The 24,811-nt window shown below is 43.4% G+C and overlaps 1 protein-coding gene across 2 annotated transcripts in view; it reads right to left on the bottom strand.

The window, feature by feature from the left end:
* Window positions 1-24,811, bottom strand: part of SRRM4 (serine/arginine repetitive matrix 4) — a 248,649-nt gene that overhangs the window by 45,690 nt on the left and 178,148 nt on the right. For both annotated transcript variants that reach the window (XM_069214474.1, XM_069214473.1), the window contains 2 exons: window positions 15,797-15,889; window positions 6,668-6,830 (listed from right to left, as the gene is read on the bottom strand). In XM_069214474.1, the coding sequence (XP_069070575.1) occupies window positions 6,668-6,830; window positions 15,797-15,889 (256 nt within the window). The remainder of the gene's footprint in view (window positions 1-6,667; window positions 6,831-15,796; window positions 15,890-24,811) is intronic.

Raw genomic sequence — 24,811 nt, forward strand, 5'->3', positions numbered from 1 at the left:
ACTTCTGCCAGTTACATGGATAATTGCACTTTTTGCCAGTTACATGGATAACTGCACTTTTGCCAATACGTTTTCCTGCGAGCGAACTTCTGTTTCCTTTTATGTGTTAGCTTTGTGCTCATGGCGGCCGTGGGTTCCCTTATATGAAACTGTTTTACTTTTCAGTTTATGTGGCAAGAAAAGTCCGGTTAGCAGTTTACAGAGCTAATAGCTTTAACTTGAGTAAACATGAGACCCATTGCATTGCAAGTGCTTGTTAAACTTGGTAACAATATCTGGGCATTAGTTGCACCTCATTAGTATCAAGTTAACACTCAAATATAATAATAAGCAGAAGAGAGGTGACCAGTCCAGGACATTCCACTGTGAGGCAAGACATGCGGCAAATCTGCAGATTATGTGGCAGATGATGGATTGTGTGGCAATGCAGCAAATCTATAATCATGCAAAAATCATTGCGGCAGCACAATCACATATTTTCAGTGGCCCTGACATAAGACAACAATTACTTTGACGATGTCAAGTCCAATTGCTAACAGGCAAGCATAATAATACATTCTTACTCATGCTCACTTACATTCACTTACTCACACTCATTCTCCCTCACACTCACTCTTGCTCAGTCATTCTAACTCACTTGTACTCATTTTGTACACTACTTGCTAGTCTCACTTACTGATTCTCTTGCACTATAACTTGTTCATACTTTTACAGACAAACTCATTTGCACTCACTCCTAGCCTCACTTATACACAATATCATTCTCCCTCCATTATTCACACTGTCACTCACTCACAGTCTTGATCACGCTCCCTGCTACCATGTATCATTCAATCTCATTCACTGTCAATCAGTCACTCTTTCTCTAATTCACTTATCTTCAGTCACTCATACTCATTTACTTATATTTAATCTCATTCAGTCTCACTCACTATTTGTCACTCAATCTCACTCTCTCTCTCTCACACACACACACACACACACACATTATCACACATACAGACATTTCTTCACACATGCACACCGTCTCACGCAAACACACTTTCACCTGACTGCAAGAACACAATATACATTTTAAAGGTTTTTATTTTACTTACGGATGCAGCCAGTGAAGGTCTCATTCCAGATGGTTCACTTTTTACATCACTAATAGTGAATAATACACATTAGTGCAATAAAAAAATCAGTTTTCTTGGCACTCGTTTTGTGACCTTTTAGGTCAAAGGTCGCAAAGGCAGTGTCAGTGGGTGCAAAGGATCAAGCCAGGCGTAGCCACTCACAACTCCTAACTGACATCAATGTATAGTATCTCATACTACGTGGGCATGGCTCTTTTCAAAGGATGTCCATGATCTGACCCCCAAAACTGTAGTTATTGCAAACAATTCTTCTGAAGTACACTTCTACCTCTAAATTAAATCATTTATGCTTGCATTCACGTCACACAGAGAATTGAAAGCTGAAAGGATAATGTGAGGTTAAGAGGAGATCATTCTGGTCTTCCTTAAGTGCATGATACAAATTTCGCTTGATGAATTCCATGTGCAGTATTGTCAAAGGTACATAGGCATATGTGCCTGGTTCCTGCACTCCATAGCGCTCTAGTATTACCGAGCGGGCCACAGACCCTTGTATGGTTTCGTCTGTAATACAGATGGTGCCGGCACGCATGTATTGCTGGTGCGATCTTAAGGTTGTGTTCACTCATTTTCATGGGAGCATGGTCCATGCAAATGAAGAAACATTTTGCCTCTGGAGAATTATTATAGACGTGGAGGTCGGGGGGCGTACGGACTATGTGTCACAAATTGGTGGCACAAAGAGAGTCCCATGACTCCCAGACATCCCCTTGTTCAAATGCAGCAAGTTGCTGCCTGCACGTTGAAAGTTGCACCTACTGCTTCAAGGAGCTGGTCTGCCTTTCACTAATGCCCTGCACCCACAGTAGGTACGAGTTTGTTGGAGGCACCCCATTATTTGTAAAACATCTCACTTTCCAAGTCATTTAAAGGTGCAGACCAAAGGCAGTGCACTCTACCTGCGATATTGGCCAGAAATAGCAAGGCGCTCTGCTCCAAACAGCAGCGGCTTTTAGAGAGAATACATTACCATCTGCACCTTTTCTGGAATTGAAGGCCAGTGAAAAAGTGAGTGAGCTAAGTGCGTCAGAAGACTTTGTGCAACATCTTTTACTTCTTAGAAACACAAAGTAATCAAAGATATTAGTAGCTCCGCCTTGTCTACTCCTGGTGTAGGCTTTAAGCATTAAATTCGTGGCTGCAATTTCCAGAAATGAAGCCGAGCTTAGCCATGCTATCTTTCACAGCCGATTCACCACAAATGTATTTCAGTACTACGTTGTCAATACCCTGCTAGCGCCATATCTTCGTAATTGGTCAGTGCAGGATGACAGCGATACAAGGACAGATGTGAAAGTAATGGCAATTTACTCATTATAGTAACACTGATTACCTTGGCCCACAGGCGTCTTCCAAATTCCAATACACCTACTCAGCAAAAGGTAAAAGATGAATGTTTCTCTCTGAGCATTTGTCTACATTGTTATAATTACTCTGGGCCTGATTTAGAACTCGGTGGACAGGTTACTCCATCACAAGGGTGACGCATATCCCATCTGCTGAAATCTAAATCCCATAGAATATAATAGGACTTAGATTTCAGCAGACGGGATATCCGTCACTAGCGTCATGGAACAACCCATCCGCTGGGGTCTAAATCAGGTCCACTATGTATCACTGGAAAAAAATGATGTAACATTAGATACTAAGACCCAAATTTAAGAATGCCTAGCACCACATTAGCGTCATTTTTTTACACCAATATGGTGTTAGGCTTGCAAAATCGCTGCGCCATATCTACAAGGTGGCACAATGCATGCGTTCCACCACTTTGCGGCCCTTTGTGCCACATTATGCATGCAACATGCATAATGTATGCAAAGGTGGCGTTCTGGCGCAAGGAGGCCCGCAAAAATGTCACAATGAAATCTACAAGAAAGTAGGCGTTAAAAGGACGCATCCATTGTAATCAATGGGCCTCCTTGCTCTTTGGTCCACTAGCGTCAAAATGTTTGAAACTAGTGGAGCAAAGTGGCACAATAGCATCAAAATGTTTTGACGTTATTGTTCATAATACCGCCATGGTGCGCCATATCATAAATATGGTGCACACATGGTGGCGTTAGAGAGGCACAGGTTTGTGCAAGAACAGTGGCACTGCATTGGATGCAGCGCCACTTTTCTTAAATTCGGCCCTAAAAATGTAACACTGTTACATGTGTGTATTTGTCAAGCAAAACTTTTTAACAATTGAGAGAAGTTCAGGTTGCAAGTGGCTATAAAAACATACTTATACATAATTTATAGCTGACCTAGCTATAATATATTTAATAGATATTTATAAAACTAAATATGTATTGATATTCGCAGGCAACTCTGCTACAGTTTTAGGAACTGATTTTTTACTATGGCTTTCAAGTGAAATATTCAATCCTTTGAATAGACTCTGCTTCTCTGATCTGATTAAACAAGTCTGCATGTGACTTGTATTAGAACTTGCATTCCCTTATTCATGGCTTTTATTGCAGCGTTTCTGGGGGCCACTACTTTGGTAGGATACACACTTCTGGTCATTATTTTTAGGGTCGAGCACGCAAAGTGCTCTGTCCCTGGTGTAATCTCTCTATGGACTTTAACCACGCCCATGTCATTCCCATCAGTTTGGTTGGTTCATGGGCTTACCTTTTAAAATTCGCTTGATTTCATAGGTGAAAGGCATGCACACTTCATGCCTTTTCTGCTGTTTAGCCCTCCTCAAGCGCACACGCCAACTACTGAAAACATACGAGGCTTGATGTTTTCTTTATGGTTTCTGGACTACCTTTTTTTTTTATTTCACAGGCAGCGTGATCTCACTGGGCAGTAATCAAGAACTTTGCATGACATTGACCCTGTTACATGGATAATTGCATTTTTGCCGATACGTTTTACTGCGAGCAAACTTCTGTTTCCTTTTGTGTGTCTGCTTTGCACTCATGGCAGCCCTCGGCTTGCTTATGTAAAACTGTTTTACTTTTCAGTTTATGTGGCAAGAAAAGTCCAGTTAGGAATATAAAACACTAATAGCTCTAACTAGAGCAAATGCAAGACCCATTTCAGTGCAAATGCTTGTTTAATTCTTTCTACTGGTGTCCACAAAGGTAAGGCAATGTTGAAGACTTACCAAAACTTTCTAATTAAAGTTCTCTCTGAAAATTCGTTGCCTGTCCTAGAGCATATATTGACCATTCAACTGAAGTCAAACAATTTAAGAATTTTTATAAATCTTTAAGCTAACTTCCTCTCTTGGTAGCATCCTTCAACAAGTATGCCTGATGTCATTCTTGAAATGTTATGGACACGCTTCCCATTAACAATTCCGGGCCTGATTTAAGAAAAGTGGTTCTTCTCCCAGTGCAACGCCACTTTTCTCACACCTCTTAGCGCCCCCGTAATGGCACCATATGTGTGCCGTATCTAAGATGCAGTGCACCATGGCAGTAGTTAGGGGAACTAGCGTCAACATTTTTTACACTAGTTCGGAGCTTTGCAGGGTTAGCGTAAAATATTTTGATGCTAATCCTGCAACGCCTATTGAGGGCCATTATGAAAAATGATGTTTCTCTTTTTAACGCCTGCTCTGAGCAGGCATTAAAAATGCAGAAACAAATGACGCAAAGACATTTTTAGATTTCTTTGTGCCATTTTTTTGCTCCCCCTAACAAGGGATCGCCCCCTTTGCATACATTATGCATGGTGCAGACATAGTGTAGTGGAAAGGGTTACAAAGTGGTGCACTGCATGCATTGCGCCACTTTGTAAATTTGGCACAGCGATTTTGGCCTCATTGGGCCACCTTAGCGTGAACAAATTACGCTAATGTTGCACAAGGAGGCGCTAGGGGCTCTTAAATCTGCCCCTCATATTGGTACCCTTTTCTTAACGAGCTGTGAACCTGAGAAGTTTCATAATTTAACTCAAAACTAAACTAGAGTAGGCACTTCAAGAGAATGAAAATAAAACTAAAAACATGAACAAAATCTACAAAGAATACTGTAATTGAAGGTATCACTACAAATGTAAACTGTATAGGGGCAATAAATTGACAGAACAACGAATGATAAAAGAGGGTTTATTATAGAACTGCCTTTTTCTTATGAACAGTCACACCACAAAAAGTAGAACATGTACATTCACGTATAATCAAACGTAACAACAGGCACGTGAAAACATGTCTTACATGCCTGTTGTCTGAATCTTGATCACAGGTCTGAATCATGTCAATTTTACCAGCTGGATTAGGGACTCTTGATTTGCCCCGAGAATGACCTTGATTTGGGGCTTCTGCTGTTCAACACCTCTGTGCCATCCGATAGGCCACTCACAAATTACCACATGTTCACTACAGCTCAACAGCACTTATGCCCCGTATTCCTCTGCTGTAGGTGGCCGGAAAGCCGCTGAGAGGATCTTAAATTGCAATGTTTCCAAATGTGCAACACCTATTTATTCTGGCCCTCCAAAGTATGGCCGTCTGAGCACTAATGTGGCTGCTGATCAAGGTAATGATCACACACAAAATGACACAAAAATCTGCCGCTCTATCAACCACACTAGTGTCCAGTGCAGATATTTCCTGAATCCAACACTCCACCCACTTTTTCCTACCCGACTCACCTACCCATCTTTTTTTCAACATTTTCAGAAAAGACATTTATAAGGACCGATGAACAGATCCGACATGCAGCAGAGTTGGAATCTGTACCCAAGATATTGTCATGTTGAACAGGAAGCCTGAAAGATCTGTGCACCTGTCCAGATCGAATATTTTTTGCTTTCCTTTTTCTATCACCATGGTTCATGTGACAAAATCGGAATCCATGGCGCACTAAACACGTATGAAAGCATAATCTCTTTGACATACTCTACAGACAGCCACTACACACAGTTTAGCAATGTATTCCTGTGCCATTATCAATGTGAGGCCACATAATCAATACTAAGCTGAGTGTGCATCAGGGGATAGATAAGGAAATCAAATAGGGATGCTTGTGAACACCTTTTGCTCTTGCTAAGCCCTTATATGTTTTGCAATCAACTTTTTAGCACTTGTGGTGGACCTGAGAAGTCAAATCACCTTGGTTATTTTTAGAAGGGCATAATAAAAAGAAGCCTTTGGCCATGAAAGTATGCATGAAAGTATAGTAACTAGTACTTGCATAGTAATCGTCTTCATGAACAAGTCTGTTCCCTCCTTGGTAAAATACTAGGGGCCTGATTACGACCTTGGGGGATGGGATACTCCATCACAAACGTGACAGATATCCTGCTCGCTGTTTTACAAGTTCCAGCATATCTTAGGGAACTTGTAAAATGGTGGGCAGGATATCTGTCACGTTTGTGACGTAGTATCCTATCCATCAAGGTCGTAATCGGGCCCTCTGTGTGTGCCCCTAACTGTGGCATCCTGTCTGGTGAAGACTTGGTTGGACTTTTTTAGATACCAGGACTAAGCTGTGACAGTCATGCCCGTGGTTCCATCTTGTCAACGATCCCCAATGTATTGAAACATATTTGGGACACAAGTTGAACCATCACTCAGTACTTACTATGTCCTTAACAGAGAGGGGACTGCAGGTTTCAGGTGTCTGCATGGGCGAGCAGACTAACTGATCTTTTACCACGTTGCACTGCTCTTCAGTCGCCTTTAAGCTGTGGCGTGGGCGCCTTCGCTTCGATTTGTGACTTCTCTTCTGAGACTTGGCTGCAAGCCTTTGAAAGAAGAAATACAAATATTTACCTAATGACAAAAATGTATAGAGACTATTCAAAGCATTCAAAACATTTTGACAGAAACCATTGGGAGTCAATAAACTTTACATCATCTTAAGCCTAGGCCAAGGCATAGGAGATCTGTGCTGTCTGAGGTGTCTTTGGGAGGGATACCTGGATGATATTACTGGGGTTGCTTCTGGAGGATACATAAGATAAATTCTCTGAGGATGGATGGGAACAGAAATAATGAAAAGATATTTTTATATGAAGGTAAAACAATATTTGCATAATATGAATGGGATTTTCCTCTGTACCACATCTAGCTGATACTGATATACATTTATGTAGGGGAGGAGGCCAACTCGCAAGCAACAATTTCTTACAAACGTGTGTCAAGACTGAACTCTTTTTTTGCTTATCTAGTGTGTGGGTGGCACTGGACGCATCAGTGAGCTATCTGAACTATGGTCGAAATCAGAAGCAGTATCAGTGGCACAATGTAATGGATCACAGAAAGAATTTTGGAACCAAGAATATTGTGTGGACAGAATATCTTGTAAAAAATACTGAGGACAAAAATATTGAGAAGGAAAATGCCCATAGAAAAGTATAGATTTACTATTCCTAACTCCACATCTATGTACCTTCACGATATGTATTGTCAAGATACATAGATGTGGAGTTATATAGAGTACAACTTTACTTACCTATAGAAACTTACCTTCACAATATTTTTGTCTTTGATGTTCTTGACACAATATTTCATCCCATTATATTTTTGGTTCCAATATTCTCTCTACACACTGTTGGACCTGGCCTTTTTTGCAGGGTCATCCCCAGACTTTTTGCCTTCCTCATTTTGTTGGCTCTGGGACACTGGGCACTTTATCACTGCTGATCAGTGCTAAAGTGCATGTGCTCTCCCTTCTAAATTTGATATGATTGGCTTGGACCTGATTGGCCTTTTTAATTTACTTGTAAGTCCCTTGTACAGTGGTATCCCTTATACCCAGGGCCTATGAATTAAATGGTAATAGTGGGCGTGCAGTGCAGCTTGTACCACCCACAGAAGTATCCTTGCAAACCTGTCTCAGGCCTGCTACTGCAGGGCCTGCATACACAGTTTACTGCCACAGGGATCTGGCATCTAAATTTACTTGCCAGGCCTGGAAATACCCTTTTACTGCATATGTCACCCCAAAGGTAGGCCCTAGGTAGCCCTATGGGCAGGGTGCTGTGTAGGGAAGAGGTAGGACATGCACCTGGTTGTGTGGCCTATCGTAGTAGTAACAAACAGCCTATTTGGTTTCTCACTGCTGTGAGTGCTGCCTCTCTCATAGGAATGCATTGGGAATGCCCTTCCATATGGCCAAGTGGTATTTTCTGATCTATGCCGTGTGGCGTGGGCATGTTTAGTATGGATGGAATGGAAGCGAGAAATGCTGCTTACTGGTGTAGGTGGGTGTTTTTATTACCATTGTAGAAATGCCACTTGTAGAAAGTAGGCATTTCTCCCCTCTTATAAATCTGGTGCTTTTGCAGCTTGACTCCAATCCATGTCTGGGGTAGAGTGACAGCTGGGCCTTGTGCATACTTTTCAGACAGCCAATAAACAGGGAGTGTGGAGGCGTAACAGGGGTACATCTGCACAGTGAGTGGTCTTTCTGGTCTCGGAGTGGTAGAGGTAGGGCACACTTACATTTGTATAGGCTGTGCCTGTCCTAACACAAAAGGCTTTCACCCCCTACTGATGTCTGGAGCCAGTGTGGAGGAGAAGGGGCAATTCTGGAACTGGTTAGAGCTGGTTGGAACCTTCTCCCCACTTCTAGAAACTGGGCAAACTGAGTATAAGTATAGGGGTTCTTCCCCATGTTCACAAAAACAAAAGACACTGATGGACTGTACATTAGAGGCTGCTGGAGGGACTCTCCAGGAACCGCTTTGTGACTGCCACTGCTTCCAGTTGGACCCTTGTGCTGGTCTGCTTGCCTGGGGCCTGCAGCCTTGTGCCCCCACAACTGTCTCCAGGGGCAGGGTGGGGTGCCCCCTGTCTCCCCTGCATTTCCATTGTTGTTGGTGCTGCTCCCTGTTGAGAGGCACAGGTGGAGTGTCCCCCTTCCTCTTGTGAAGCACGGAGGGGAGTGCTTGATTGGCACCAAGAGCGTGGGGAGCCCTACACTCAACCTGGAAAGCTCCAAAGAGCGCTTAATTCATATTGAGACTGGGACCGTGAAGAGTGGTTCATTCTTTTTATTTACAATGTGTGAAGAGCGCTGGGTATAACTTGCTGTCTCAAGTCTAGTGTGAGTGCAGTGCTCGATATTCCTTGTGCTTGAGTGACTCCACCTCCCTGTGAGACACAGTCAAGAGGGCCAAAAGACCGCGGTGGCAGCTGCCAGCCATTTTCCCCAGAGTGCAAACCAGGTGTCCACTACTGAGTGCCCCAGGGGCACAAGCGGGTGCTCACTCCAATTGAGGATTCCCTGGACTAATGCCACGTTCCGTTTCGGTGTGGAGAGCAGCATCACTGCCGGTTGTGGCATCTGCTCAGGCTCTCGGCCGGCCTTGGGAGCATGAGTGCTGAGCCACAGGCAGTCCACCCCCAGGATTAAAGAACTCTGAAGGTAACTGCTGCTCCACAAGGAAACGGGTGGCTATCTTAAGGCCTTGTCAATGCTGGTGGATCCAGTGAGGTCTCCCTGCCTGCACGGGCAACTGAGATAGAACTATTTAGTGCAGAGACCGATTCGGGTCTCCCGCGTCTTCCGGGAGTGTGTCCCCCCTCTTTACTTCTGGTGGCATCTCTGTAAGATCACTAAGTATGCCAAGAGCAGGGCCGGGTGGTGACCCTCTATGGAGGTCCCTGTTTCTGTTAGGACTATTTTGGGGAATTACCGTACCTGGTAAAGAGGAGCGCCGGAGCTCCTATGTGGATGAAATATGCTCCCTTTACAGAACGTGCTACGATCTTCGTGTAGAAGGCGTGATTGGGGATTCGTATAGAAGCTACATTTCCCCATTATATTTCTGCCTTCCTGATTATGCTGCATATTTTTGTGACCTGATTTATGTTCTGACAAGTGTTTGTGTAGCAAGCTATTACTAATACATGTTATTTTCAGTCTAAAGATGTTTTATGCAATACAGTTTATTTTTATATAACTTGTTGTGGAGTTTTCTTTCGGGTGTATTTATTGTGTCACTACTGTTGTGTGTATTGTTCAAACGCTTTACACATTGCCTCTGGTATAAGCCTGACTGCTCGTGCCAAGCTACCAAGGGGGTGAGCAGGGGTTATTTTGGGTGTGTAGCACCCTTGCCCTGACTAGAGTGGAGGTCCCTGCCTGGCTGAGGTGCCTACCCTACCCAACCAGGATTCCCATTTCTAGCAAACACCATTGTAAATAGTTGGCATCTTAACCCTATACATGACTGAACATTTTTGTGAACACACTTTTTTAGGAATACAAATCGCATCAACCAAAAGAACGAATGTAAGTAGTGCTAATCGTGTTATGTGATTATCTTCGGATATGTTGCAGAAGTAAATAGGATAGGGGAGATGAGGTTTAGTGAGGCAGTGAAAGAAGATGTGGTTTAAGAGATCATCTTATTTTTCATCTAAACACATATCAAATAAGGGACAGAGTAAATAAGCCTGTAGAAATATTCAATACATGAAGGACATGATTTCTCCAGCCAATCTGCTCAAATTGTGTAATCCCATTTATAATCTAGGATGACATAATTAATTGTTTACTAATTTAATTGTGTATACAAGAAGTGTTTTGGTCATGTGTGATAAAGAGTATCACAATCCAAATATCCCCAACCAATCCCCCATATAGCCAACCAACAAGACACCCGTCCACTTTTCAAGCATGAGGATCAGAGATTCCTTCCTAAAGGGTCCCATCAGGCCGTTTATACCTTCACATGTAAGATGCCTTGTCTGACCTAGCTATGATCATCACATGTAAGAAATCATATCCCCCTTTGTGTGACTGAAAGCACCCCAAAACACAAGCTCAAACAAACCGATAAACAGAAATAACATGCAACCCTTGTAACCTTTGTAGAGCCATAGGTCACAAGTTTTGATTGGTTTTACCCGGGTCATCACCTTCCCTATCCTCAACCCCGCCACTATTCCCTGACAACTGTCACTTACAGTCATACACAGTTCTGGGTGCCTTCCCATGTTACTTGGTCTGACTTCTCCATCTTCAGTGCATAGTCTCCCTTCTGGCAAATAACTTTCAGATGGCAAAACAGCTCTGCTCTTCCTGCCTCAGCCCCTTCCCTAGAAGGGCTTTCTTTTCCCTTTGTATGATTTCACCCTGAACCTTACAGGGCTTCTTGGGATCAGAGGCTCATTTGCTCCTCCACTCTTTACTCCTGATGCCCAATAAAATCTTTGAATCAGTGAGGTATCTCATAAGAATCTCATCATCTTCTCTCTCTGTGAAACAAAGATTAGGCAATGCTGGTGGTTCCACTGTTTGATGAGTCATAAATCCCTCTGACATTTAAGGATTGTTGGTCCCACGTCTTGGGATAGTCAGATCTTATGCCTTCTAAACAAAAGCTCTGCTTTGGTCTCACTGACGTCATAACTTCTTTTTCCTCACAAAAGTGTACCCATCTATGGATGTTGGGGAACACAGCACTTGTATGTCTTCTTCATCCGGTGCATGCTCTTTAATCAGATCTTCAGGCACTCCACCTACTGATCAGAATAATTATTGCACAAAGCCATTGATGTTATTCCCTTTTAGACTTTTTGGCAGCTCTAACTCAGACATTGTTCCTCCAGGCATCATCATCTATGTCTTTCAGTTTGAGTAGTAGCTTGATGTGTAGCTCCTAAAGATCGTAAATGGCCCCCAAAGCTAATGCTATTGTTCAGAGCTGTTACCTGTTATCGTCACCAGACTGTCTGCTCTAGCACCAAGCAAAGTGATGATGTGCTTTAGTTTTGTGAAGCAGACCTTGAAGTTCTCCTAGATGGACCCAATGTCATTTTTTATGTCCATCAAGAATCGATGCATGTACACTTGGTGCCTTCCATCTTCTCTTGCTGGGCAGGACATTTATCTAGTAAGTCACTCTGTAAGTGGAGATGATGGTGTTCTTTGTCTCAATAGAGCTGTTTATGTAGGAGCAGGTTCTTCACAGATGTCTCACACTTAGCCCAGTTCCATTTTGAGGGATTGGACAATGAATAGCTTCTACCTGAGGATAAGCCAGAGCAGGATCCCCTGTTTGGTAGAGTATCATGCATGCATAGCATAAGAAGCAATGCCCCACCCACACACCTCTGTGCCAATGAGTCTGGCCTGGGGTAATTCTGTTTCAGTGATGTGTATTAGAGGACTGCCGCTCAAGTTTACATGGCAGATGTAGCAAACTGGCACTAGTGCCCCAGTGCCCCAGTAGCTCCAGCCTCTGATTTTATTGCTATAGGGTTTTTCATTGACCTTCAGTAGTGAGGAACGTCCTACTAGTCCCTTAAACATGCCCCCAGCAGTCATGTAGACCAAGGACATTTTTCTCCTTGCTTCTGATTACCACAACTCACGGAGCCCAGCTCAGTGTCATTTGCACACCTCAGTCCTCACACCAGCTGATCCAGTGTCCAGAAACAGGGCATCACTGTTGATCTGTCTGAGCAGTCTGTTAGGCTCCAGGACCTCACAGCATCTCCCAGGTCACACTGTCCTTGGCCACAAGCATCTGGACCAAGTTCATCTTGTGCTGCTTGCCTGTGTCACTCTGCGTACAGCTGGTAGGCATCTAGCCAGGCTTACGTCACCTCCTGACCAGGGCAATGCATCTGTGATCTGACCTTTCGTTATTCCCATTTGGGAATTCAGGAATGGGCTGACCACTCAGCTCAACCCCCACACCAATTAGTCCTGTGTCAGGGATCGTGACTTTGCCACTAGTTAAGCTGGGCCTCTGTTATTCGGCCATTACTGCTTGAACCATCATGGCTGAGCACCTCACAAAGGGCCAGATTTACAAGGCCTTAGTGCCTCTTAGTGCCATACTAATGTCACTTTTTTTATGCTAATGTGATGTTGAGGAGGCCATTCTCCTTCACCATATTTACAAAGTGGCTCAATGCTTGCATTGCAGCACTTTGAGCCCCTTGCACCACATTATGCATGTGCCAGGCATAATGTATGCAAGAGGGTGTTCCCCCGCAGGGAGGCCGGTAAAAATGGCGCAATGAAATCTACAACATTTCACTGTGCCATCTTTTGTGTCATTTTTAACGCTCGCTCAGAGCAGGCATTAAAATGACATGTCCAATACTTTCAATGGGCCTCCCTTTACCTTGCAGGATTAGCGCCACAATTTATGGCGCTAATCCTGCAAAGTACCACAATAGCGTCATGTATTTTGATGCTATTGTTCTAACATGCGCCATGGTGTGCTGTATTGTAAATACGGCACACACATGGTATCGTAAGGTGGCACGGGGGTGCAAGAAAAGTGGTGCATCACAGCTGATGCACCACTTTCGTGTAAATCTGGCCTGGAGTCTCCGACGGCTTGACAACCATAGCTGAGGTGCTGGGCCTAATCAATGGCACCCACCACTGTTGATCCACACACATCTAGGGGCCCTTCGCCCAGACTTCCTCTAAATGTAGATAACAGGGCGTGCATCTATTTGTGGATGCTGATCTGAATCACTATTTGTGTGACATACTGCATATGACAGAGCATTGCTTTGTGGCCTCAGCTCTCTTCTCCCATTGGCACACTTCATGCCTCCAACTTTTCTTCAGATTCTGGGATATTCAGCAGGTCAATGTTCTACAAGTTTACTAGGATCCATCCGCCTTCCTTGTTGGAGCTTTAAAATCACTGGATGGAGGGGGATTTGTGAAGTGCTAGGAATCCACTTTACTCAATAACCCATGCCCCCTCGATATTCATACTTTTACAATACTTCTTAATGGTGTTAGAAACAAACTCTTGTGTCACGCTTATTTCATGAGTAATGACCACTGCAAATGAGGGTGTCAGGTTGCTTCACACTGTTCTCTAAATAAGATATATCAGTCATTCAACCTTGAAACCCTCACGGGGGCAGATTTAAGGAAAGTGGTGCTGCACCTAGTGCGCTACTTTCCTTGCGCCCCTTAGCACCCTCTACCGCCACCATATCTGTGCCGTATTTAAAATACAGCGCACCATGGCGCAGGGTAGGGGGCAATAGCAATTATTTTGATGCTATTGATGTACTCTGAAGGAGTAGCTCCAAAATGTTGGTGCTACTCCCGCAGAATACATAGTAAATAAATAATAAATAAATGTATGCCCTTTTTAATGCCTACTCTGAGCAGGTGTTAAATTTGCCCATAAAATGGCGCAAGGAAATCCCTTAGATTTCCATGCGCCATTTTTTCAGCCCCCCTAACAGGTGAACGCCTCCCTTGCATATGTTATGCCTGATGCAGGCATAATGTGGCAGAAGGGTTTACAAAGTGGCGCAGTGCAGCATTGCACCACCTTGTGAATATGGCACATGGGAAATGCCACCTTAATGCTACATTTGCGTCCAAATAAATGCTGCAAATGTGGTATAAGGTGGCGATAGGGGCTCATAAATATGCCCCATGGACTCACACACTCTCTGAATCTCTAAGGCCCAGATTTATGCAAAAGTGGCGCAGTGCGGTGCTGCGCAAAAAATAGCAGGCCCACGCTGTGCCACTTTTGAAACACAACGATGTGCCATATTTACAGGAATACGGCACACCCCTGCGTTTCCCCCTGCATCAGCGCTGAATTAAGCGGCCGGCGCCAATGCAGGCATCCATGCACCATCGTGCAAGGGTGTCTGCGTTGAGGGGATACAATTTTAATATGCAGGAAGGTGTCCCTTCCTACACATAAACAATCTATAATGGCGATTCAGCACCTCTATGTGTGCTGCAAAATGCAGCACACGTAGAAGTACCAAAGCGGCATTTTGGAATGATTGTTTATGTACAGGAAGGGACTCCTTAGTACACATCAACAGTCTTCATTGGCATTTTTCTTCTCCTATGCAGAATGCAGCATACATAGACAAAGCAAAACACGAGGAGGAATAAAAGCATTCCTCCTCCTTTTGCCATGCTTAGTTTTTGGCACAGCCACAGAGTTACGATTTCTCGTACATCTGGGGCAGGCTCAAAAGCACTGGTTGTTGTGGTAGAACGTCCACAGCAACACCCATTGCATGCCCCTCTGACTCAGAAAACGGGGTCCGAGTGTCCCATATTTACAAGGAGGCGTAGCACCACGAAAAGTGGCATTACACCTCCTTGTAAATATGGAGCAGAGGTTAGCACCACGGGAGCGTCTCAAAAGTGATGCTCCGGTGGAACTAGGGGCTCTTAAATATGCCCCTAATTCTTTATTTTCTTTAGGCTCCCACAGATTCTGTTTGGTCTCCCAAACCCATTTCCTTTCTCTCTGCTTTTTTTTTACTCCCCTTGGCATTAAGGGATACTGCTTGAGTCAACTTTCTGTGGCTCAATAAACTAACTACCAATTTTTGTATTGGTTTTTGTATAAATAGCTGACATAAATATTGTTACTGTTGAATTGATGGTAGGAGTTTGTGGGAGCATTAAGCCGGGAGCAGTCATAAAAAACACACATGAAAAATTATCCAAGCTCAGAAAAACCTAATCATAGTGATGTTTCACATGAATGAACATATGTTTATAATGTAATCATATGATGAATATATTATAATTACATCTGCGCCTCCAGGCAGCTAAATGTTGATTATCTATTAGCTGGCTGAAGAGTTTTGCATAACTCCCCACCGAGCGTGAGCAATTTTTGACCACAGGAAACATTAAGTAAGCGAGTTGGACTTGCAGTGCTGATAAAGGAAAAGGCCAGCTACATTATACAAATATAAGAATGACAGATTCTGAGCAGAATCTTACCTGCTCTCACAGCTGGAGGATCGGGAGTGAGACCGTTCAGAGCGAGTGCGCCTGCGCCGGCGCCGGTGGGATTTTCGTGGTCGACCTCGAGAACTTTGAGATATAAAAAAATAAATAGTATACCTTGTTACTTTATGTACGGCGCTTCGCCCTGTGTACAAAGTAAAAAAGCATAGATAACGACAATTTTCAGCTCAGATTAGCGATAGATGTCTTTTATAACGCAGCTTTCAAATGATAACATCCTTTATGCATCACATTACGGCAGACACGTACAATCTCACAATTATTTCCCTACGTCTCAAAGTTAAGAGTTTTAATTGAATAATATTCTCCCAATTTGCAGGTTCAAACGAGTATTTTGGAAAAACTTCAAGAGAAGGTTTTGCATATATAAACATTGTCAACATTTTTCTTTGTGAAAATACGTCGAGAATAATTCAAAAGCAACAGAAAATGATCAAAATTCATTATTTTTGTATTGCATCATTTTATTGGCATTCGTGGTAAGCATATAACATATAGAATTATAGATGGGTACAGGGCCATCTTAAAGATCTCGGGGACCCTGGGCCAAGCATATATTGAGGGCCCCTGTTAGGAACAGTTCTGCATTTATGATCCAATTTCACCTCTTTCATGCCCTCTTTGGCCGCGACACTGAGTGCAGACTCACCCTCATCCAAATTCTAAATGATGCCTGTTTTCAATATTGTAACACAGCAGCTGTTCACTAATATTTTTGCAAATAATATCTGTGACACTCATTTCTCATATGTAAGGTCCGAATTTAATCTAAAATACACTTTTTTTTATAACTGTTGCTTGAAACATAAATACAACATTTCTCTAAATTGAAGATCGGGAAAGGAAAATAGTATTTAAAACAATTTGTTGAAGAATTCCTCAAGGTCATCAGAGCAAGACTCTCCGCAAAACAGAGCAGATTCTGCCAGGGGGGCATCTGAAAGGCTGGGGCCCTGGGCCAGAGCCCCACAGTGCCCATGCCTTAGAACCTCTCTGGATGGGTAGGTGTGAATGATGTGGATGTTTTTCACAAAGGGGGTTCTGAGTGACATCAAATAGACAATGATAGCAAAGTTCCAGGTGTCTATTATGTCACTCAGAACCCCGAGATGAAAAACATTACCCTAATTCGCTTTTCCCTCATCTTTAACTTTATGTTATGTATGGTCCTAAAAAGCATTTGCCCCTGCTTTCAACTTTTATGCAGGGGCAGAGGAGTAATGGGGGAATCATACATAACATGGCCTCTCCTCCTTGACCAAAATCTAAAACACACCTTGCCATCCTTTACCATCCCCCACCACATTTTCTGCCTTCCTCCCCTCTCCTGCAGCTGTGCATATTGTCCAGTGTTCAGTAAAATATATAAAAATGTCCCCCTTCAGCTGAGGCTTTGGGATTGTGTTGACTTTCCCATCCCATGGTGTTTTTTTTTTTGGGGGGGGGTACTATCTGGCTAGATATAAACACATTTTTTATCATTTTATTGTAAAAGGTTTGAAGCTGCTGGCAGGGTCGATGCTCCTCCACTATAGCAGAGGAGCAGCCGCTTGCCCAGGGCCTGTAAATCAAATGCTACTAGTGGACATGCAGCGCTGATTGTGCCACCCACATGGTAGCCCTGCAAACATATCTCAGGCCTGCCACTGCAGTGCCTGTGTGTGCAGTTTTAAACTGCCATTTTAACCTGGCAGGTGCATCCACTTGCCAGGTCCAAACCTTCCCTTTTACTACATGTGTCAACCCTGAGTTAAGCCAAAGGCAGTCCCATGGACAGAGTGCAGTGTATATAAAAGGTGGGATATGTACTGGGGGGTTTTACATGTCCTGATAGTGAAATACCACTACATTTTTTCACTATTGCAAGACCTGTCTTTCCCATAGGGTAACATGGGGATTTCCTTGAAATACATTTTACGTGTAATTTCCCGATTGGGAGCAAATAGAGATATGGAGTTTCAGGTCTCTGAACTCACAATTTAAAAACTCAAATTTTGGTGATGTTGGTTTTTGAATTGTAAGTTTGAAAATGCCACTTTTAGAAAGTTGACATTCTCTTGCTTAACCTTGCTGTGCCTTTGCCTGTCTGTGGAATACACATCTGGCTCAGGATGACATTTGGGCTGTTTGTGAATTTACTCTAGACAGTCACACAAAGGGAGCTGAGGTGTGCCCTGCATTTCCTGGTTGGTCTTCCTGAGCTAGAGTGGTGGGAGGAGCTGAGACTTGCACCTGAATAAGGCTGTGCCTGCCCTTACACAAAACAGTCTCCAACTCCCTAGAGTGTGTCTGGGTCCAGGGCAGGGAAAGGCAGGGTCTTATGCTCTACAAAGGCTTCTCTTTGAAGTTTGCCTACTTCAAAGAAAGAAATGGGTATAAGTACTGGACCTCTGACACCACAAAATTAGAATCCTTCTGGACTGAGGACATTTCTGCCAGGAAGAAAAGTTGGATACTGTAGGAGGGACTGCTACTCTGCCTGTTGCTTTACTGTGCTGGCCTGCTGCGTCTGTTTTGGGAGTGAAAGGACTCGACTTTGCTTTCTACATCCTGCTTCCAAAGGTTGTCCAAGGGCTTGGACTGAGCTTGCCTCCTGTTAAGAAGTCTCAGGGACATAAAAGACTTCATCTGCCAGCACCTGGGCTCTCTTGCTGAGAGTCTTGACTTGCCAAGTGGTGTCAAATTCAGTATGTGGGCTCTTGGGAGTGAGTTATGGTATAAACAAGAAGAAACAAGCCTATCGACTCCAGAGTGAACTCGGAACTGGTGCCGCTGCCTGACTCCACACCACTGCCTGCACCTGAGCCGTGGTCCCCGCTGAGTGCAGTGACTGATACCGCAGGCTTGACCCTGCCGCAGCACCTGTGGCCCCGTAGTGTGATCGCAGCACTGTGAAGTCGATGCCTTGCATCTTCACCTGATGGATTCATCGACCTGCTCTGTTGTAAGGAACTGATGCTTTGCCACTGATGCCACATCACTTCCCCTGAAACCATAAAGAACCAATGCCTCACCTCCCCTGCCTAGCAGTAAGGAACCAACGCCTCACATCCCCTGTTGCAGTAAAGAACCAATTCCACACCTACTCCAGCGGTGCCTCACCTCCACAATTATATACGTCTTTTTTTCCGCTTCGTTTTCCAAGGTACTGTACCTGGGGGTCCGTGTGTCTCCATGACCAGCCTGCACTCCCTCGCGAGAGGTGTCGGACTGTTGGAACTACTTGATCAAGACATTGTCATAGCCTCAATTGGAGCTATTGTGTTTCTGAGCACTATACTATAATTTAATCTTTGAAAATGTGTACCTTTCCTTGTGTATGTGGGATTTTTGTTGTGTTGGTCTTGTTTTACTCAGATAAATATCAGCTATTTTTCTAAACTGGTGTGGAGTCCTTTTGTGGTGTTTTCACAGTGTTACAGTAGTGTGTTCAAATATTTTACACATTGTCTCTGAGATAAGCCTGACTGCTCATGCCCATCTACTAAGGGGTAAACTGGGGTTATCTTAGCTGTGTGGCTTCCTTACGTTGACTAGAGTGAGGGTCCCCACTTGAACAGGGTGCAAACCACTGCCAACTTGAGGCCCCATTTCTAACAATAGAAAAGTTAGTTGTCGGCATATAGAAACACATCATCTTCAAGAGTAGGAGACCAGTGGAATCCTGGGATCTATTCATCTAGGTGGACTGTATCGCCAATGACTCAATTGCCAGAGCAAGGAAAAAGTGGCGATAGTGGGTAGTCCAGTCGCATACCATGCATTATGGAAATGGGTTTGACAAGACACCATTTTATTCGCACCTGTGGCATGGTCCTACTATATAGCAATCTAACATAAGAGATGAAATTTGGGCCATATTCAATATGGTTAAGTGAAGAAATAGCGGTCCCCATAAAAGCTGTTTTGATGAGAAGGACTGCTAGTGGGGGTCTCAAAATTGCTGTAACAGAGCCAGTGCATTGAATAATCATTTTATGTTATAACAAGTGATTAGTGTGACATAAAGCAACTTTGGTTTTAATGGACTAAGCTTTGTATTACTGTAAGTAGCTGATTTGCAAGTGCCTTCACTGCGATCTTGGCCACTATATTAACCAACAAAGTAGACCTATCTCAAGCACATTGTGCTACAGATAAACTTGACTTTAGTAGCACTGCAGTAACCATTTTGAACCAGTGTTTACTGGTGGGGACCACCAACACTCATTTTTTGATCCAGCACTTATTTTTCATAATCTGACATTTCCTGAGAGGAACAGAGAGCAAAACATACAAAGAGGAAAGGAGGGAGAGAAAGACTTGAAAGCTGTTACAAAGGGAGAAAGCAGGAACCTGCAAAAGTGATACAAAGGGCAGGGAGTGCCTGGTAGTGGAATAATGAGGCCTGAGGTTGATTGAAGTCTAAGCAACTTTGGTATTCAGTTTGCTGACATCTAATGACACCAGCCACAGACTTATAAGCAGCTCTTTTAGTACCAACACTCATTTTTTATGAATTAAGTTCCGGGTACACACAGGTCCTTGGGAAGATTGTCTATACTCTGTCAACTTGTCAATACAGAATGCCTGGGTTAGGCCAGAGTAACTGGTTAACATTTCAAGAAAAATAAAACTGTTAGAACCTAGGGTTTTCCAAATTACAGTCATATCATTTTGCCCATTTCATTTTCAAGACAGGCATGATCTGACAGCCTCGTACATAGTTGCATGTGCTAGTGACGGTCCCTGTCTCCTGGACCAAAAAATAGTCAATTTGAGAAAAGGTTTTATGTGCACCCGAGTAGAAGGTATACTATCTCTGCACTGTATGGTAATGGCACCATGTGTCACATAGGGTTGCAAAAGCCTTCAGGGGTTACAAAGTCTCCAAGGGAGGTGAATCTATTTATTGTCTAAGCCATCAGTCTGTTAAGTCCACCCCAATTACTAGCAGCTCACCAGGGACTCAATTAGAAAAGGTGTAACTAATTGCAAGAAGGTTGTGAGGGCATATACATTTAGTATTGTTACAGGTCTAGCACCCAGCTCTCCTGACACCACAACATATCTGCCCAGTGAATCTAACCAGGTATGGACACCTGAAAAGAGAAATAGTGGCTGAGCAGTAAGGGTATGCCTCTAGAAGCTTGTTAAAAACCTTCATGGTACTAAGTGACAATGCCATATCAACATATGAATTTACAATTATTCACTAACAGATGCATCTCCCAGACTGATAGCACCTCCATTCTATATTGTTTGGTGCTTTCATTACTGCACATCTTTAACATTTGTCTAAAAGATTGTTGACGTTTCATGAGAGACACTATAATCAACATGCATTTGCAATGCAATATGTCTCGCATTTGCTTGATTTAGAGCTATTGGCGTTGTAAATGCATAACTGGACTTTTCTTGCAACATAAATTGGTCAACTCTGCTACATAATTGGGTCCCCTCTGCCACATAATTCCAGTAGCCCTGCATATAACTAAAGCACTTCCATTTACCTTCTTCCTCTATGTACATCAAAAAATGAAAATATTGCCATTATTAATTATTTTTTTAATATTATTATTTTGGGGTCCTCCAACCTAGTGTGGGGATTCAGAGATGACCTAGACAGAAAGGGCAGGTCATGTGGTGAGTTATGAGCAAAAATGTTTTGTAAAAGGAATGATCCACAAACTGAGTGCAGAGATTATTGTAGTATCTTTGCTGTAATGCTCAGAACAGCCCCTAGAGGACACCACTAGAACAATAACATTTGTAAGAAACATGATCATGAAACCATACAGTCAGCCCCTAGAGGGCATAATGACATGAAAACAGAATGGCAGAAAATAATGCAGTGTAACCATATACGTAGCCCCTAGGGGGTGTAGTGCCTTACACATGTTAAGGCCTAGCAGGCCTACTACAATACTATTACAAACAAGGCCCTTAAAACACAAACTACTCCCAGCTGTAAAACAAAAGTTCCAGCCATGAGAGAGCTTAAAAAGACATTGAATGATGAGGGTGGTTACTACTTTGGGGTTCCCCCAACCTAGTGTGCGGACCCAGAGATGCTGTAGACAGAAATGAAAGAATGAGTTGTGCTGAACATTTTGATGGTGGTCCCATTGTCCTAGGACCACCACATGGTGAGTTATGTGCAAAAATGTTTTGTAAAAGGAATGCCCCGCAAAGCATTACAGGGCGATTTTCAGAGTGCAGCGAATATTGTAGTATCTTGATTGTAATGCTCAGAACAGCCCCTTCCGTCCTTTAAGTCCCAAAACATCCCAGTATAACAGTTGAACTAGAATATTCATCACTGCACAAGCGTTTGCATTTTTCTCAATCCCCTAAGAGCCCAAAAGGGCATCAGGTTCATGTAGTGAGATGTTCATGATGATGGCATACACTTTCACTTCTTGGTTGGTGACCCTTTTCATCAGGTCAAGGCAGTGTATGGCCAATTCTGTGTCCCAAGCCTATGACTCACCAGTGTGGCCCTTCAAGCACACAAGTTGCATCATTGTACACCAGCAGATCCTTGCAAGGGACATTGAAATGTCATAGGTTGGTCCCCACTGTTCGATCCCTGATGATGCTCTTGGAGGGACGCATGCTCTCAATAGGCTGTTTGAAGAGAAGTGTACCTCAACTGAGGATGTGATAGAGTGATCAACACTTGATAAGGAAGAGCACGAGTCACCATTAACTATGAGACGATCCAGGGTCTCCTTAAAAACATTTATCCCCATTGCACCTACATCAAGGAGGCATAGGATTTTGGTGAAAATCTGTGTCTATGATTCTTTTGTAGATTAGGATTTGTTAAAACCCATGGTTGGTTGCACGGAATGTCCATGCACCACCCATAGAACACCCTCCTTGATGCAAAGCAATGCAAGACAAAGCATTACACAACTTTGTGTTACTTTGGAATACTATCCAAAGCAAATGTAGGCTAGTGTTGTATAGTAGATCCCACATTGACAATGTGCTTTGTATTTGCATTATAAAAGAAATACAAACTTTCTGTAAATTTGGGCATTAGTGCTATACATGCTTCCTGTACTTAACAAAACACAGTGTTATTGAGAAACAACCCTATTTCAATGCAAACATGATAGAGAGGGAGTGAGGTAAAGATAGAGAAGTGAAGTATAGAGATGTATTAAAAAAGAGAGAACGTGGGACAGGTGAAATAGAGTTGGTGCATTTAAACAGAGAAGGGGGCACACAGACAGAGTGGTGAGAGAGCTAAATAGAGAGAGAGAGAGGGAGGTGATATATAGATGCAGTATACTGGAGGCAACGATGAATAGAAAAAACAGATTTAGAAAAATAGCAAGGAGCATTGCAGTGAGATGTAAGGTAGAAACAATAGGTAGAGAGTGAGTGAAGTTTCGGAGGTGAAATGATGTTGAGAGAAAAAGAGAGGTTAGGTAGTGAGAGAGGTGGGTAGAGAGATGAGGTAGTGAGTGAAATGTCGGGTGGAGCGAGGCATGATAATGAGAGAGCAAGAGAGAGATAGGAAAGGGGTATGAGATAGGGGCAGGAGTCAGAGCAGTAAAGCCAGATGGAAAGACATAGATGAGGTAAAGGGAGAGAGAAGGTTGAGAGAGAGCAAAGTTGATTAAGGAGAGGTACAGGGCGGTAAGATGGAAATGGAGCAGTGAGGAGCAGAGCTAGCAGTGAGGTAGAGAGGTGAGCTAGAGAAAAATAGTTTAAAAGTAGACATATATACTAAGCACTGAGAGCTGCAGAATGATGGATGAGGTTGTGAGAAGGATGTAAAGAGAGGTGGGGTAGAAAGAACTGCATTTGAGTGAGAGGTGAGATTGGCAGAGATGAGGTAGAAAGAATTAAGTCAGAGAAGGTGGTAGGTCCATTGAGATGTATAGCTATGTAAAGAGATATAAAGAGATAGGATGAGGTAGAAGAGGTGGTGCAGGGCAAGGAGCAAGCTGTGAGACACAAAGATACGTGAGGCAGAAAAAGAGCAGTAGAGGGTGGTACAATGAGATGACAGAGTTATTCAGAAAAAGGGGCTGTTCGACCTGGCACCCATGGCAGGGTTTCCCATGTCTTTTTGCCTCTGCTTCCTTTATTTTTGACTGTGTGATGGACTTTGTTTTTGTTAGTTTTGGGTACTCTGGGCACTTTACCACTTCTGACCAGTGCTGAAGTGCAAGTGCTCCCTTTGTAAATTGAGATTATGATTGGTTATACATGATTGCCATATTTGATTTACTAGTAAGTCCCTAGTAAAGTGCACGAGAGGCGCCCCGGGCCTGTAAATCAGATGCGACTAGTGGTCCTGCAGCACTGATTGGGCCCTGTAAACATATCTGAGACCTGCTACTGCAGTGTCTGTGTATGCGGTTTTGCACGGCCAATTCAACCTGGCAAGTGTGCCACTTGCCAGGCCCTAGCCTTCCAGTGTGTTTAAGAGGTAAGGCAGGTACCGGTGTGTTTTACATGTCCTGATAGTGATACACTGCCAAATTAGTTTTTCACTATTGCAAGGCCTATCTCTCCCATAGGTTAACATGGGAACTGCCTTTAAATGTCTTTTAAGTGCAGTTTCCAATTGGGAGCAGATAGAGATTTGGAGTGTGGGGTCTCTGAACTCACAATTTAAAAATACATCTTTTGGCAGAGTTGGATTTTAGATTGTCTGTTTGAAAATGCCACTTTTAGAAAATGGGCATTTTCTTGCTTATCCATTCTATGCCTCTGCCTGCCTGTGGAATCCACATCTAAGTCAGACTGACAGTTGGGCTGTTTGTCAATTCCCTCTAGACAGTGACACAAAGGGAGCTGAGGTAAATCCTGCATATCCTGATGAGTCTTCCTGGGCTAGAGTGGGGAGGGAGGAGCTGACACCTGCACCTGAAAGGGCTGTGCCTGTCCTCACACAATCCAGTCTCCAACCCCTTGAGTGTATCTGGGGCCAGGCCTGGGTAAGGTAGGATCTTGTGAACAACAGAGACTTTCCTTTGAAGTTTG

The sequence above is a fragment of the Pleurodeles waltl genome, chromosome 11, assembly GCF_031143425.1.
Source record: "Pleurodeles waltl isolate 20211129_DDA chromosome 11, aPleWal1.hap1.20221129, whole genome shotgun sequence".
Classification (NCBI taxonomy): domain Eukaryota; kingdom Metazoa; phylum Chordata; class Amphibia; order Caudata; family Salamandridae; genus Pleurodeles; species Pleurodeles waltl.